General features: G+C 48.8%; 1 protein-coding gene across 1 annotated transcript in view; it reads right to left on the bottom strand.

The window, feature by feature from the left end:
* NPAS1 (neuronal PAS domain protein 1) overlaps nucleotides 1-14,926 on the bottom strand; it is a 50,317-nt gene that overhangs the window by 9,612 nt on the left and 25,779 nt on the right. The window contains exons 4-8 of the mRNA XM_054999590.1: nucleotides 14,003-14,092; nucleotides 4,473-4,635; nucleotides 2,077-2,189; nucleotides 778-974; nucleotides 361-467 (exon numbers count right to left, since the gene is read on the bottom strand). Coding sequence (XP_054855565.1) covers nucleotides 361-467; nucleotides 778-974; nucleotides 2,077-2,189; nucleotides 4,473-4,635; nucleotides 14,003-14,092 — 670 coding nt within the window. The remainder of the gene's footprint in view (nucleotides 1-360; nucleotides 468-777; nucleotides 975-2,076; nucleotides 2,190-4,472; nucleotides 4,636-14,002; nucleotides 14,093-14,926) is intronic.

Genomic DNA, 14,926 nt, shown 5'->3' with positions numbered 1-14,926 from the left:
GGGACAGCTGGAATTAGTGGAGCTGTCTGAAGGAACCAACGTCTCGACCCAAACTGCTGAAGGGCCACTCATGCAATCAGCCAAACCACGTGGCAAACTTTCCCCAAAACTTTGGGCTGCAAAGAAAAGTGGGGCTAGGGTGGCGGGGCGAGAAGATACACATCCCGTCCCTCCCTTTAAACAAATCATGCACATATCAAGACACAATTCGAGTCCAGCAGCACCATAAAGACCCACCAGATTTCCAGGGTAGGAGCTTCCAAGAGTCGGAGCTCCAACAGAAACAGACGGGACCCTGCAGTGTTATCAAATGCCAACTATTACATTGTTATGAATAACCATCACCAAATGGTGACATACAGTCCAAGTGGCTTTGCCGGATACCCTCCACGTCCTCGCCGTGAATAAAACGGTAGCAGCTTTTGCCGACCAGCTCCGAGGGGCCCAAGTCCATGTAATCGCTGATCCTGGGGAAAGGACAGCAAAGGAGGTTGTGGACAGAGACGGCAGGAGAGGTCTGAAATCACAAGAGCCCAATTCCCCAAGAGAGGGACGCGGCGTGCAGAAGGCCGACACGCGTCCCTGAATGCAAGCCGTCCCGTGCAGGGGTTCGTGCAGGAGAACTGCAGAGTGGGCCGTGTCCCTTGCACACATGGGGCAGACGATGCCACAGTGGCACTTTCGTTTTCCACCTCAGGCACCACTGTGCCTCCAGCCAGCGAGACACAGCCCCAAGCCAAACCACCAGCCTGCCACCGCCACCCCCCCCCCACTCACCTGCTCTCACAGTATACAATCTGCAAGTCCATGTTGACCCGGAAGACGAACATGTGGCACTCAATGCGAACCTCGCTGAGTGTGGAGGGGGGGAGGGTGTGAGCGAGGGCTACCAGCCCCATCACTTGGCCCAGCACTGAGTGGGTGTGGGAGAAGGAGGGCAGGCGGGGGCGCAGGCGGCCTGTCACATGAATCACCTGCGGGGGAGAGAGCAGCGGTGGGTCGAGAGAACAGGCTCCCCACTTCTCTGGGGGGCTTCGCTCTAGCAAGGAAGGGCAACGGTTTTAAAGCTTTTCTCCTCTGCCTTGTATATTCACGCATCTACCCATTTGAGCCATCTGCTTGGGACAGAACAGAGATGCCTCTTCTAAGAGGGTGTTGGCCACTAAAGCAGTGTCCATATTTGAAAAAACCCTTTGCTCACTTTTTCAGCTGATTAAAAAATGGCTGATCAACTAACGCAACTGAATCAAAAAGAGTCCAGTAGCACCTTTAAGACTAACCAATTTTATTGTAGCATAAGCTTTCGAGAACCACAGCTCTCTTTGCCAGATGCAACCGTCAGGTTGCATCTGACAAAGAGAGCTGTGGTTCTCGAAAGCTTATGCTACAATAAAATTGCATCTGATGAAGAGAGCTGTGGTTCTCGAAAGCTTATGCTACAATAAAATTGGTTAGTCTTAAAGGTGCTACTGGACTCTTTTTGATTTTGCTACTACAGACTAACACGGCTAACTCCTCTGGATCTATAACGCAACTGAGGAAGCACTGCAGGCCTAATAGATGTATGCCCACGCATGCGCACACAAGAACAGAAGCCCTAACTTAATCAATTCTTATCACCTGCTCCACGCATGACTCTTACCTACAGTCCCTTCATTTAATATAAAAAACCCTCATCCACCCAAGTCTCAAGTATCGCTACCCCTTGCCTCATAGCCAAGATGGCTCCTGCACTCTGCACTGCCAAACCCCACCCAACTCCCACACTCGGCATCGAGAGCAGCAGAATTCTGCAACATGCAGATTTTCTTCTATATCATTTATTCTGCATTATCATCACTTTGCATAATTTAAGCAGCAGCTGCTAGTCACGGAGCGAGACCTCTCAAGTCTTTTGCATCCAAAAGGACTAGACACTTGCTTTTTTAAAATGGAAGTTAAACTTCTCGAGCTGCTGCCTTCTGTGTGCTTCCGGACAGGCAGTGCGCACCCAGCTGTGCTGGTCATTCTGGAACTGCTGGGTGAGGTGCAGAAAGGCTTCAGCTGGAAGGCCACACTGCAGGGGTGTCGCTGTACCTTGTAGCCAGAAGTCTTCACGTGAAGGCCTCTCTTGGTCAGAGTGGATTTCAGGCGGATGAAGAAGGAGCGCTCCAGGGCGTCGGCCTCTTTAGGAGAATTGCTGGCAGGATCTAAAGACATGAGGGAGAGGCCAGGGTCAGCGGGAGACTTTTGGAACATTATCCACACGCTGAGTGATTCCGCACACGTCGGATAATGCACTTCCAATCCTCTTTATAGATCATTTGGAACGGATTTTTTTGTGTGCAGAACAAAAAATCCACCTCAAACGACTGATAAAGTGCATTGAAAGTGCATTATCCAACGTGTGCGGAATCAGCCACACTTAAAGCGCATTTTTAAAAGTTGCTGTTCCCATCCCCCAAGCAGCTCAGCCTATTTATTTTATTACCCCACCCAGCATGGAACTCAAGGTGGCCTACAAGACATCCCCAGAAGATCTCCTATCCAGGCACAGAGGGGACCCTGACCCTTCAGAAACGTGGCCACATCCTGTGTCCCCCCAAACACACCCTAGGTTGGATCCATTGGATCCATTCAACTTGCAGAGGTGCTTTTTTATTATACATTTTTTTTAAAAAAGATAAAGTATAGGGAGTACAGAAAAGAGAAAAAAGGATTGCATAAAATAGTTATATGGATCAGATTATATCTAACAAAATATTTGAAACAAAAAATATTTCTTCCCAACATCCCCCTCATTAAATATTTTATGATGCTGTCTGAATGCAGTAATACTTGCTTATGTTAGAATACATTTATATTCAACATTTTAGGTTTCAAATTGGTACTCAATATATATGTTCAACATTTATATTCAACCTTCAACATTTTAAGTTTCAGATTTCATAGCTAATCTGTTTTGGACCTACATTATTAATTTCAACTTTACTGTATATTCATTATTCAATAGACAGCCAGTTTGGTGTAGTGGTTAAGAGCAGTGGGACTCTAATCTAGAGAACCGAGTTTGATTCCCCACTCCTCCGCTTGAAGCCAGCTGGGTGACCTTGGGTCAGTCGCAGCTCTCTCAGAGCTCTCTCAGCCCCACCCACCTCACAGGGTGTTTGCTGTGGGGATAGTAATAACATACTTTGTAGACCGCTTGGATCCAGAAGTCCAAACTCATGATGATCTGGCATCTAAAAATATGATCTCTCCCTTGTGACCTGAACGTCCTGCGTGGCAACAATCCTTACTGCAGTATTCCAACATACTCGTTTGAGGATGCAAGTTGTTGTTGGTCAGTAGACAGACACAAAGTAACGGAAAGGTTTTTAAAATCACAACAACCCACACGGCCATGAAAGGCAGCAAAGCCCAGGGTGATAGGGAAGCACGTATGATTCAAGCGCAACCAAGTGGAGAGACCACTCACAACTGCAGGAATTGGTGGTGATGTCACACACAGACGGGGCCTGAACTGGTGGCACTGGATCAAAAAAAGGGATCTTGGGATTACAGTGGACACCTCAACGGAAGTGCCAGACTTCTATGACATTTCAGGCTAGGGACTGAAGGCGGCCGGGGGGGGGGGGGGAGGTCATCTTAGAGTGGACCCGACCTTTTCTTTAAGGGAAAGGCCCCTCAATGGCCGTTAGACGTGATAGCAAATTGAACTTCCGTGTTCAGGGGCATTGTACCTCCAAGTACAAGGAGAACCTGGGAAGGCAGCTGCCTGCACGGGTGCTAGGCTTGCAGGCTTCCTGGAAGCAGCCGCCCAGGAGCTGTTGCTCTGGACAAGAAGGACCCTTGGTCTGCTGCGGCAGGCTCCACTTCTGTTCTTTGGAGAAAACACTTCAGGCGCGATGCTGATCTTGTATTCTCTTTTACTTTCCAGTTCAGTATAAATCTTTTACTAGTTCCCCAGATAAAAGCCAAGCAGGCGGATAGCAAGTGCGCAGGCAGGCGACTCACGATTCCATTTCATTCCTCTCTTGCACCGTGCCCTTTGCTCTTGCAGGGGAGGGGAGGAGAGAGCCAGACACCCGGTGGAGGCATTTGCCATGAGGACAGCTGCGGGGGTGAGGGTGGGGGGGAGCAGCTGGCCGAATCTTGTAGCTCAGTCTTCTGCACCACTTGGAACTCTGCGGTGGGGCTTTCGTTCAAGTAACTGCGCACAGGATCGAGGCCTTTGCTTAGAGGTGGGGCCAACCAAATGCCTGCATTTGTTTATGTAATTTCCTTGTCAATATAGCCTGCCCCCCTTCCTCTGTTATCGCCCCCATTGTCAAAAGCCGGACTGTATGCTCCCTGCAGGCAGGGACCCTGCTTTTTAAAAATATGTCACAATGCAAAAATTCACAGAGACACAAGACGACGGGGCACTGGCTTGCCGTAAAGGATGGCTTCTCAACGGGGCCGGGGGGTGGATGGTTACCAAGCAGCCATACCTGATTCAGAGGACTCCGGCAGCCCAGCAGCACCCAAGCCGGACGCTTTGTGGCGATTCTGGGGGGGCCGGTCTGAGGGAGGCTTCAGGCCCAGCTGTTCAGCAACTTCTGGGTGGTCCCCTGGATGGACGTAATCGAAGATGCTGCTCCCCGTCAGCTCCACCTGGAAGGCAACAGGCGTCCTCAACACACACACAGCATGTTAAAATCTTCCTGAATCATGGGGGCCCTCCCTCCCTCCCCCCATTTTTCATACGGGTTTGATTTGGCATACCTAGCGGACCGCCTCCCTCCCTATGTTCCTCCACGGCAGCTTTGCTCATCCGAACAGGGTCTCTTGCAGGTGCTGTCTGCACATGGGCGAAATCAACAGCAGCCCATACATGGGCTTTTTCTGTGGTGGCCCCTGCCCTGTGGAACGGCCTGCCTGAGGAGGTCAGGAGACCCCCTACTCTCCTGCCCTTCTGCAAATGATGCAAAACTGAATTATTCAAAGAGGCATTTTACTCAGCTAGGAGGGCTGTATTGTAGGGAGGGGGTCTCAGATGCTTCACTAATGAGTTAGGGATCATAGATTTCACCGCTATTTTGCCTTATGTATTATCTGTTGCTCTAAATATGTGCTCCTATGAGCTACCTGTGCTTCATGTTGTCTCATGTCAGTCCTAGAATGGCTTATGCTCTGTTTCAGCATTTCTTCAGCACTCTACTGGATTCTTGCGAATTCTGTGTCTTTGTAAACTTTACCCTCTCAAGGAAATGTCCTGGATATTGACTGTACTAATCTCACATTGTATAATCCACCTTGAGTCTCCGTGAGAAAGGTGGACTATAAATGACATAAATAAATAAGGGACAGGGTATATCTCTGACTCTATCCCCAACATACAGGTTTTTCTAAGTATAACCACAGCTGTATGTGTGTGACAGTAGTGCAAAAAAGCCACAGAATGTTGCAGAATTTAGTTTAATGTATTGTCGAAGGCTTTCACGGCTGGAGAATGAAAGACAATGAGAGATCTCTGTCTTTTGGTGCTACACCTCTGAAGATGCCAGTCACAGCTGCTGGCGAAACGTCAGGAACTACAACACCAAGACCACGGCTATACAGCCCGGAAAATCCACAACAACCACAGAATTTAGTTTGCTGAGAAAGCTGCGAGATTACAGCCCTCATGTTGGCAAAGTCTGCTTTGAAAGCCTTGGAAAAAGTAAGAGAAGATTTCCTGGACCCTCCCTGTGATTATCCAAAGCAGCAGGCTTTGCAAACTGAATGCTCCAAAAACAGGAGAAAGCACGCCGATCTTAGCAGGAAGGCGTTTGGAAAGTAGAAAATGACAAAATGCTCCTCACTCACTCTTGGCTGCCTTCCTTCAGCGTTTGCTTCTGTTGCTTGTCTTTTAATTTTTACATGGTTTTGTTTTTAGAGACTAGATTGTGTTTATTTGTGGAATTTCTGTTCTGTTATTTTCCTTTACAAACAGTCCTTAAGGTGATTTACAGTATTTAAAATTACCCCATTAGACAAACACACACACGCACATTATCAACAAGATTAAAGGGACCAGATTTTAAATATTGCCAGCCTCGAGTGTCCTAGCAACAGGGCGGTAGGATAAAAACCTGGACCAATAATTACTGCTGTACACCCAGAATTCAGGTCTTGGGTTTGTCGTTTTTATTCCAGAATGTGGGATTGTGTGTGCCGAAATAAAGCAAGATGGTTCCATGTTCTTTTCAAGCTATCCAATGCTCAGAGGCTAAAGCCCAGCTTCCATGCATGTGGTAGAAGGGGCCCCCTGCTCAGCCTGCATTTTGTGGCTCTCTCCTAGGTTTCAGAATCCTGGTGTTGTCAAGGCACACAACACACACAGTGTGCCCTCCATGCACCTACGGGGGCGGCAGCTGCCTTCAGCTGCTGTTCTAAAGAACCCCACCGCCGCCACCGTGGCCACCCTCTCCCCCGGAAAAATCCCCCCTCCTGCACCGCCGTGACCTCCGCACCACCCCGCCTGCCGACCCCGCGGCACCTGATTATCATGCAGACGGCTGGGGAGCTGCATTGCCTGATTTGAATAGGAAAGGTCAAAGCTTCAGGTTAACGTTTCCCACATCATAATGAAGAGGGGGGAGATCAATAAATAATAATGCAGAGGTATTGGCTTTCCCTTGTGCACAGGCCAGGTGCATTTAAAGGAGCTGGTCTTCATTAAAGATGCACCAGCTACATCCAATTTGAAACAGCAGAAAAAGAAAAAAATAAAAGGGGGGGGGGGAGGAAATGCCAAGACAGGCAGAAAGGCCTGGCCTAAAGCTCCGAAGCTCTTCTAGAGGACTGATGCTGGTTAAAAACGGGCTTGCTTCGAAGTCCAGTACAGCACCTAGCACCATGCTGGCTGTAAACATGACGTGGCAAGCGGCACCGACTCCCGCCTGCTGAGGGGGGTGGATACAACCCTCCTGCCTTCCTGGCCTGAAGCGCTCTGGGGCAACTGCCCGCTTGGAAAGTCTGGCATTTTCAATGTAAGGTTGCTTTTTCTAATGTCTGTGAAAAAAACGAGGCAATTTCCATTGCGATGTTTCTTCTTTGTATCCTGCTCTGTCTTCCTTTCCAGTTGGTGTGCAAGGTGCTCTTGGACCCGCGTCTTCTACTGCAGACCAACACGGCTGCCCGGCCTGAAACTTCGTCCCTCTCTTTGTAACACAGCTTTCTTGCACTGTTTATGTAAATCATCCTAGTGCATTTCTTGCACGGCTCTCCCGTTTCGTAATCCTGTTTTATTGCCCTGTTTGTTGTCTTGTGCTGTCATGGCAGTGTTCTGTTTTTGTAATCCAGTTTTAAGGATAGATTGTATGTATGACACTTTTTCTAATCGCATGGTTTATTAATTACATAACCCACCTTCAGGAAATCTAGGTCGTTTCCACACGTCCTAACGTCGCGCAACACTCACGGAACGAGGACGTCTTCATGGTGCGATTTCTGACATCATCGCGCCATATGGCGCGATGATGTCAGAAATCGCGCCATGAAGACGTCCTCGTTCCGTGAGTGTTGCATTACGTTAGGACATGTGGAAACAACCCTAGTTGGTCTCTAAGGTGCCACTGGACCCGATTCTTGCTCTTCTACTACAGATCAACAAGGCTACCCGTCTGAAAATAATCCATCTTGTGTTACTGCAAGAAAGGCAGACTACCAATGGATGATGATGATGATGATGATGATAAACACTCGATTTATATACCACCCTTCAGGGCAACTTAATGCCCACTCAGAGCGGTTTACAAAGTATGTTATTACTTCCTTATTACTATTATTATTAATGAATTAGGAAGACGGGGGAGGTGAAAGAGACAGGTGTCTGTCCTCAGAGATGAGCCGGTGTCATGATTAGAGTGATGGAGCAGCATCCGGGATAGCCGGCTGCAAAGGAAGTTTGGTAATCTTTCCAGGTTTCTGCGCCAGCCAGCTCCATTTGCAGCGCTGGTAAGAATGGGGAGCCCTGCAGCCCCAGGAAACTGTCGGGAGTGGGATACAGGAGTCACCTTCCCGCCTGCCTCCCCCTCCCCAACATCCACAGGCACACCTCCTGTGCTCCCCCCTCCCTCCTCCCAGGGCCCGAGGCAAGGTCTTCTGCATCACAACTGACTGCCGTATCAAAGGCTGGTTTCTCCTTGCCTGGAGTTTGCTTCAGGTCTGGAATCTTTGCCAGAGAACAGGTTGAAAGTGCCCAGTTTGTAAATGGGGGCCTTGGGGAGCGGGGCGGGGGGGGGGGGGAGAGAATCAGCTTGTACTGAGGAGCGCTCCCATCCCCTTCACCACACCCAGCCAGATTGGGGGGGGGGGTGCAAGCAGGGGAGCATCCAAGGGGATACGGGGGTGGGTGGGGCGGGATCCGCCAAAATCAAAATAATTAATCGGCACTAAATTATTTCTCTCAAGCAAAGGAAATAAAGACAAGCATGCTCAGAAAACAATACAAGGCAGTTTTCTCCCCTCCCCTTTGTATTCCATATAATGGTGGCCGTGCAGCGTCGATAGGGTAAGTCTTTCCTCCCTTCCAATTCTTGTATCCGAGGGGAATAGAGTGGACTTTTTGTCCTGTTTGTTGCCCACAAAAGTGGCACGGGGGGGGGCATTCCACCACCCTCCTGCCCTTCTGCAAATGATGCAAAACCGAATGATTCAAAAAGGCTTTTTACTCAGAGAGGGGGGGCTGTATTGTAGGGAGGGGATCTCAGACGATCTGCGAATGAGTTAGGAACCAGAGACCTCACCACTGTGTTGTATTGGATTCCTGCTAATGCTGCGTCTTTGTAAAATTTGTATCTATTTACCCTACGGCAACGTTTATGGAAATGTTCTTGATATTGACTGTACTAATCTCACACTGTGTAATCTGCCTTGAGTCTCAGAAAGGCGGACTATAAATAACATAAATAAAATAATAAAATAAATAATAAGCAGCTCATGGCTCCCGCCTTCAGAGGTACCCAAGTCCAATACGGCACCTCCCGGACCAGCTGCCTGCTTGCCACCCCATCCATTTCCTTGGAGACGCTGGTGACTAAAAACTTAGCCCAGGTGCCGGTAAGGAGGATGACTGCATTTTCTCCTGTTTATCCTTATTTATTTACTTCATTTGTACCCCACATTTCTGCTTACAATATTCTCCTCCATTTTATCCTCACAACAGCCTTGTGAGGTAGGGTAGGTTGAGTGTGACTGGCCCAAGGTCAGCTTCCTCAGTCAAGTAGAGATGTGAACCTGGTTCTCTTAGACACCCAGGGCAATGCCAATCGCCACTTTGGGGTCAGGAATCAATTTTCCTGGATCCTGGAGGGTTTTTTTGCCATTTTCTGAGCTCACAGCAGGGTCACTGAGGGTGTGGTAGGGTAGTTATGAATTTCCTGCAATGTGCAGGGGGTTGGACTAGATGAGCCTGGAGGTCCCTTCCAATTCTATGATTCTAAGATTCTATTCTCCATGATTCTTGTCCAACACTGTAACAACACCACCACACAGGTTCACTTCTGCCTCTTCCCCTCACTTTGCTGACTTCCATGACTCAAATTGATGGTGCTATGGAAACAAACAACATGTAAGCCCCTCACACATCATTTGCGAGCGGTGCAAACATGTTCCCTTTGCTTGCTGTTCTTCCTGAAACGGCCAGACTGCTTCCTCTATGCATTTTGCAGGCATGGGGTGGTGGTGGGGGAGCGGCACGTTAGAACTGGCGCAAATTGCTACACTGCCACAGGTTGGAAGCTCGGAGTCCTCTTCCAAACTCTTGGAAGAGTTTGTGATGCAGCTGGTTTGAGCAAAGGGACTCTGGACACCAGAAGACCCAGGTTCTACATGCAATCTCAGAATGATGGTTAGTGGACTGCATTCGGTAAAGAGAACTTCTGGGCTCCATTTCTCAACTAGATCCAGAGGAATTAGCCACGTTAGTCTGTAGTTGCAAAAGAGTAAAGACTAACTGACTTTATTGTAGCATAAGTTTTCGAGAGTCACAGCTCTCTTTGACAGATGCATCTGACGAAGAGAGCTGTGGTTCTTGAAAGCTGATGATGCATCTGATGAAGAGAGCTGTGGTTCCCGAAAGCTTATGCTACAATAAAGTTGGTTAAAAATGCTACTGGACTCTTTACTATTTCTCAATTAGTGGTACTAAACCCGAAAACTCCAGCCGGGGGATTGTGGCATTCCATCCTGCCTGAGTTTCCTTTCCTGCAGCATCCTGGGACACGGGTAGAAATCCGAGGGCTCTGCACACAGCCTCCTCCGAAAGGGAAGGCCTGCTGACAGAATCTGACAGCCATCACACACGTACTGCAGGCTCCCAACCTGGGCTCAGCACCAGCCAGCTGACACCCCACCATCGCAGCGCCACTCCGGGGGGCCTCCCTCGCCTCTCCCCCGTCCCTTCATCCCGCTCTAATTGCTTAAGGGGAAATTGAAAGTTGAAAAGCAAAAAAGGGCTCCGTTCGGCTCTGCGCAGGGAGAAATCGCTGGTATTGATTGGCTGGACCGGTGCTGGTTCCCCTCGGCTGAGATTCAGATTCCGCCCTCGGTCCCCGGCACATGACACAAGCTGATGCCTTGTCAAGGTGAAAATAAAAAGCAGAAAGGCTTTAAAAACAGGACGCAGCTTCCGGGCCCAAGGAACCACTGCACCGTTTTCTCCCGGTTGTTGATCCAGAGACCACCACTCTGAACCCCCCCCCCCCCCGCCGGTATTCACGAAGGATTGGCTTGCAAGGCAAGGCTCATAAGGGGGCAGCATCCAGGGGTCTCTCAGAAGCCCCCAGCCTTCTGCATCCTCCCCCCGCCCTCAAAATCAGCCTCTTGTCTGCTTACAACAGAGCCCATCTGTTGCTGTCCTGAGACGTTCCTCGTGGAGTGGCTCTGCTCCGTCTTTTGGGTTTTTTTTTTTTAAATGGTGTTTTGATTTAATACATGTTGACGGATCAAACCTGACCTCGTGCTGCCGGGCCCCAAGACTGAAGCAAAAGAGTAGCTGAGGCCACAGCTGTACCACAACCTCTGGGGCAAAGAATCAGCCGGAAGGGACTGGCAGGGCGCCCTGAGGTTCAGCTCCCTGCCAGCAGCAGCAGCCCTAACTAAACCTCAAGGGGGGGCACAGGGCATGCAGCAGAGCCATGCAGGAGGGCCCCTTCTCAGCTGCAAAGCCCCCGTGGGGTGGAGAGGTGATTGGAGAAAGGGAAACACTCACCCCCCCACCCCCACTGCAAACTGCAGCTTGGGGAAGGGGAAGCCGGGGGGGGTGGTGGAGCTTTTACAGACACACATCCAGAACCGTGCCCCCCTTGCAAATGGTGAGTCCAGAGTAAATGAAAAGGTTCTGATGCAAATCCCCATCTCCCAAGGGTGGGTGTAGCCCCTCAAATGCCTCCACATGCCCATCCTTGCATTGCATTCTCCCCCCACCCCCCCAACTCTCTCCTTGCAACCATCAATCAATCCCTGCTTGGGAAGGAGAACCGATCATCAATTATCAGGCAAAGCCCCTTCGTTTGCGGCAAGATAATTATTGCAATTCATTATTCATGCAGCAAGGACCCAGTGGCCATTTCGACATGCCGAGCTGCAGCCAGCTTTCTCCTCCTCAGGCTGAGTGAAGGGCCCCGCTCCGAGGCAAGGGAGCGCTGTGTTTCTTGCCTGCCCAAGGCCGAGGAAGCATTTGGTTGCCGCAGAAAGCTTGCGCTTCATAGCTGAAATCCTGGACAGCCCAGCTAAAAGATGCAGACCCCAAAACACTCTGTGGCTTTAAATAGGTATATTACTTGTGCTTCATGTTGTCTAATGTCAGTCCTAGAACTGATTATGTTCTGTTTCAGCAATTCTTCAACCCCCTGTTGGATCCTTGCTAATGCTATGTCTGTGTAAACTTGTGTTCATTTACCGTATGACATTGTTTACGGAAATGTTCTTGACACTGTCTGGAAATGTCCTTGCTACTGACTGTACTGATCTCACACTATGTAATCCACCTTGAGTCTCAGTGAGAAAGGCGGACTATAAATGACATAAATAAATAAAATAAATAAAAATAAATAAAATATCCATCACACTGGAATGGTGGATCACTTCCAAGTGTGTGTGTGTGTGTGGGGGGCCCTTCTGTCGGACTCACTTGTGTCGTGTGCATCTTGCAATGTGCCAAGTGCCACCCGCAACTGATTCTTGCATTCAAATACTGGAGCATAAGAAAGTATTGTTGGATCGAAATCCCTGTTCTTTTCCTCCTGCCTTGCCAAGATTTTGCTTCAAGCTGGAGATGGATGACAGTTTCCCCAGAAAATGGAAGACAGCTTGAAAAATAAGTTCTGAGTCACGCTTCGCAATTCACGGTTTGCTTGTGGTCAAATAGGTTTTCTATATTGTACCCAAAACCTGCCACACCTGTCTGACCTGCAGGGAGTTGGGGTTAATGAACAGAGAGAGTCTGTCCATCAACAGAGCCCCTCAAACCACTTCCTACTCTCTTTAAAAGCTGCTGCCCACCAGCAGCCTACAAAAATAGCTCCTGGGTGCAAGGAGGTCCTGCGAAGGGTGCGGCACAGCCGTTTTTAAGCAGGGGGTGGATAAAGAAGACCAGTTTCCAAGAAGCTTATACCATTTTGCCCCCCCCCCCCGTATTTAGTATATTTTTATCCTGCCCCTCTTCCAAGAAGTTTAGAGATGCCTCCCCTCCTTTTTATCTTCACAACAACCCTGTAAGGTAGATTAGGCTGAGACAGAGAGAGAGAGAGAGAGAGAGACTGGCCTGATGTCAGCCCGTGAGCTCCCGGGCTTTGAACCCGTGCCTCCCTGTTCTTCACCTGACACTCTCACCACAAACTCCACACTGCCTATCTGCTGGAGAAAGCACTCCTCTGGACCTATCCATGCACACCCAGTACCAGGCTGCAACTGGAGAAGAACATCCCAAATAAGCTGCCGTTCCATTCCCGAATGGCTCCTGTGATTCAGCTGCTGATTGCAACTGGCTGAAATGCTGCCACCAGAAAGCAAATTCCCTGGTGAAAATGGAAATGCGAATGGGACTGAACTGCCAGCAACACAATGCAAAAGGGCGTACGACCGTCCCTCCCTCTGCTCTTCAGCCACTTGACCCTGTCTTGCCTCACCTCCACGACTCATCGGTCAGTCGCCTGGCAGAGAACACATCACGGGCATGTTCCTACACACCACCCAAGCTACACGCAGGTGTGATTTGGCCCCACAGCCACCATCAAGTTTTCAGAAGGAGGAAATGAGCTGCCATTCAGTTTTAACAGGAGATTCCCTAGCGTCTGTATTTTGAGACACTTTTAAATAATTTCAGAGGAGTTAGCTGTGTTAGTCTGTAGTTGCAAAATAGTAGAGTCCAGTAGCACCTTTAAGACTTTACTCAACTTTATTGTAGCATTAAGCTTTCGAGAACCACAGCTCTCTTTGTCAGATGCAGACGAAGAGAGCTGTGGTTCTCGAAACCTCATGCTACAATAAAGTTGGTTAGTCTTAAAGGTGCTACAGGACTCTTTACTATTTTAAATAATTTGTCCACATTTATTTATTCTCTCATCTCTCACGACTGCCATAAGACCATTCCCCACGCCCCACCCCTGTCTTCAAGCTAAAAAAGGCACCAACATTTTCATGCACAGGTGAAGATGAATATCCCCTCTCATGAGGACTAGAAATACGTGCTTACTTTTTTAAAAAAAATCACAGCTGTGGTTCTCAGCAGCTACAAACACTATGCTTGATAGAAGTCATATTCAGAAAATGATGGGTCAACCACAGCAATTCTGGATGGGCCAAAGCGTTTTCAAGATACTTCGCAAGCTGCCGTTCCCTGAACTCCACAGACAATTATCTTGGCTATTCTCAACACAACCTGCACAGCCACATTACTCATGCGCTGTACATCTGGCCATGTGAGAGTGGGATTTTATTTCCAGCCTGCGCATGCATTATTCACAGTTTAGTATACAGCTCACACAATTCCTACCTGCGAGAGCCCAAGGTAAATAGACACTGTCTCAGAGATGTAAAGGAATTTTCCCTCTTGGTTCAACGCAAACACGAACCCGTCCAGGGACTGTGGAGAGAGAGAACAAAAACATTTTTTTTAAATTATGCAGGTCACTTCTCTCTTCAGGCAGAGGGAAGGACGAAGCTCAGGACACAAACTCAGGTAGGGGGGAAATTGTAAGATCTCGTTCAAAAACGTGTGTGTGTGTTTGTAGGGGGGTGAAGTATCTTGTCATGAGGACTAGAAGCCACATCTCAAACCAGTGCTTTAGAGAGACCCACTGATGCGTACTTGTTAGTAGGGCTGGAAAGGTCTACATTCAAGTCCTCGTTGGCCCATGAAGCAAAACCAGGTGACTTTTGGCAAGGCACCCTCTTTCGGTCTGATCTGCCCCCCCCGCCCGCCCGTGTTGTTGCAAGGATAAAATGGAGGGGAGTCATATACACCATTCTGGACTTTTCTGGGGAAAGGCGGATAAAAACGCAGTACATAATTTGAGGAAACGGGGCTTCACATTCAAGATCCTACTTCCTCTTCCCAATCCTGAGTGCCTCGGAGAGCATTTAATATATTAAAAAAGAAGGCTGCGAAGCTTTAACTTGATTAATCAACACAATCATTAATTGCAGATTAAATTCCCCCCTTGATTAATTAATTGGCGGGACTAATAGCAATCAGAGACTCCTATTCTTGGAAGGGTCTCTGCCACCTCGCAGGTGAGGCCACCCTGTTGGTTCTCTCCCACCTCCGAGCTGGAGAGAAACAAAATATTGAAAACGGCCTCTTTCTTCCCACAGAGAAGGTGAGGAGCCTTCTGCACAATAAATTGTTACTTATATTTAAAGGGCAAAGGGCAGAGGGGAAGAAAAAAGTCTGCCCCTTTCCGCATCCTCTTCCACT

Source organism: Eublepharis macularius, chromosome 15, assembly GCF_028583425.1.
Source record: "Eublepharis macularius isolate TG4126 chromosome 15, MPM_Emac_v1.0, whole genome shotgun sequence".
Taxonomy (NCBI): Eukaryota; Metazoa; Chordata; class Lepidosauria; order Squamata; family Eublepharidae; genus Eublepharis; species Eublepharis macularius.
Note: the sequence above shows the minus strand (reverse complement) of the source record. Positions and strands in the feature narration are given on the sequence as shown.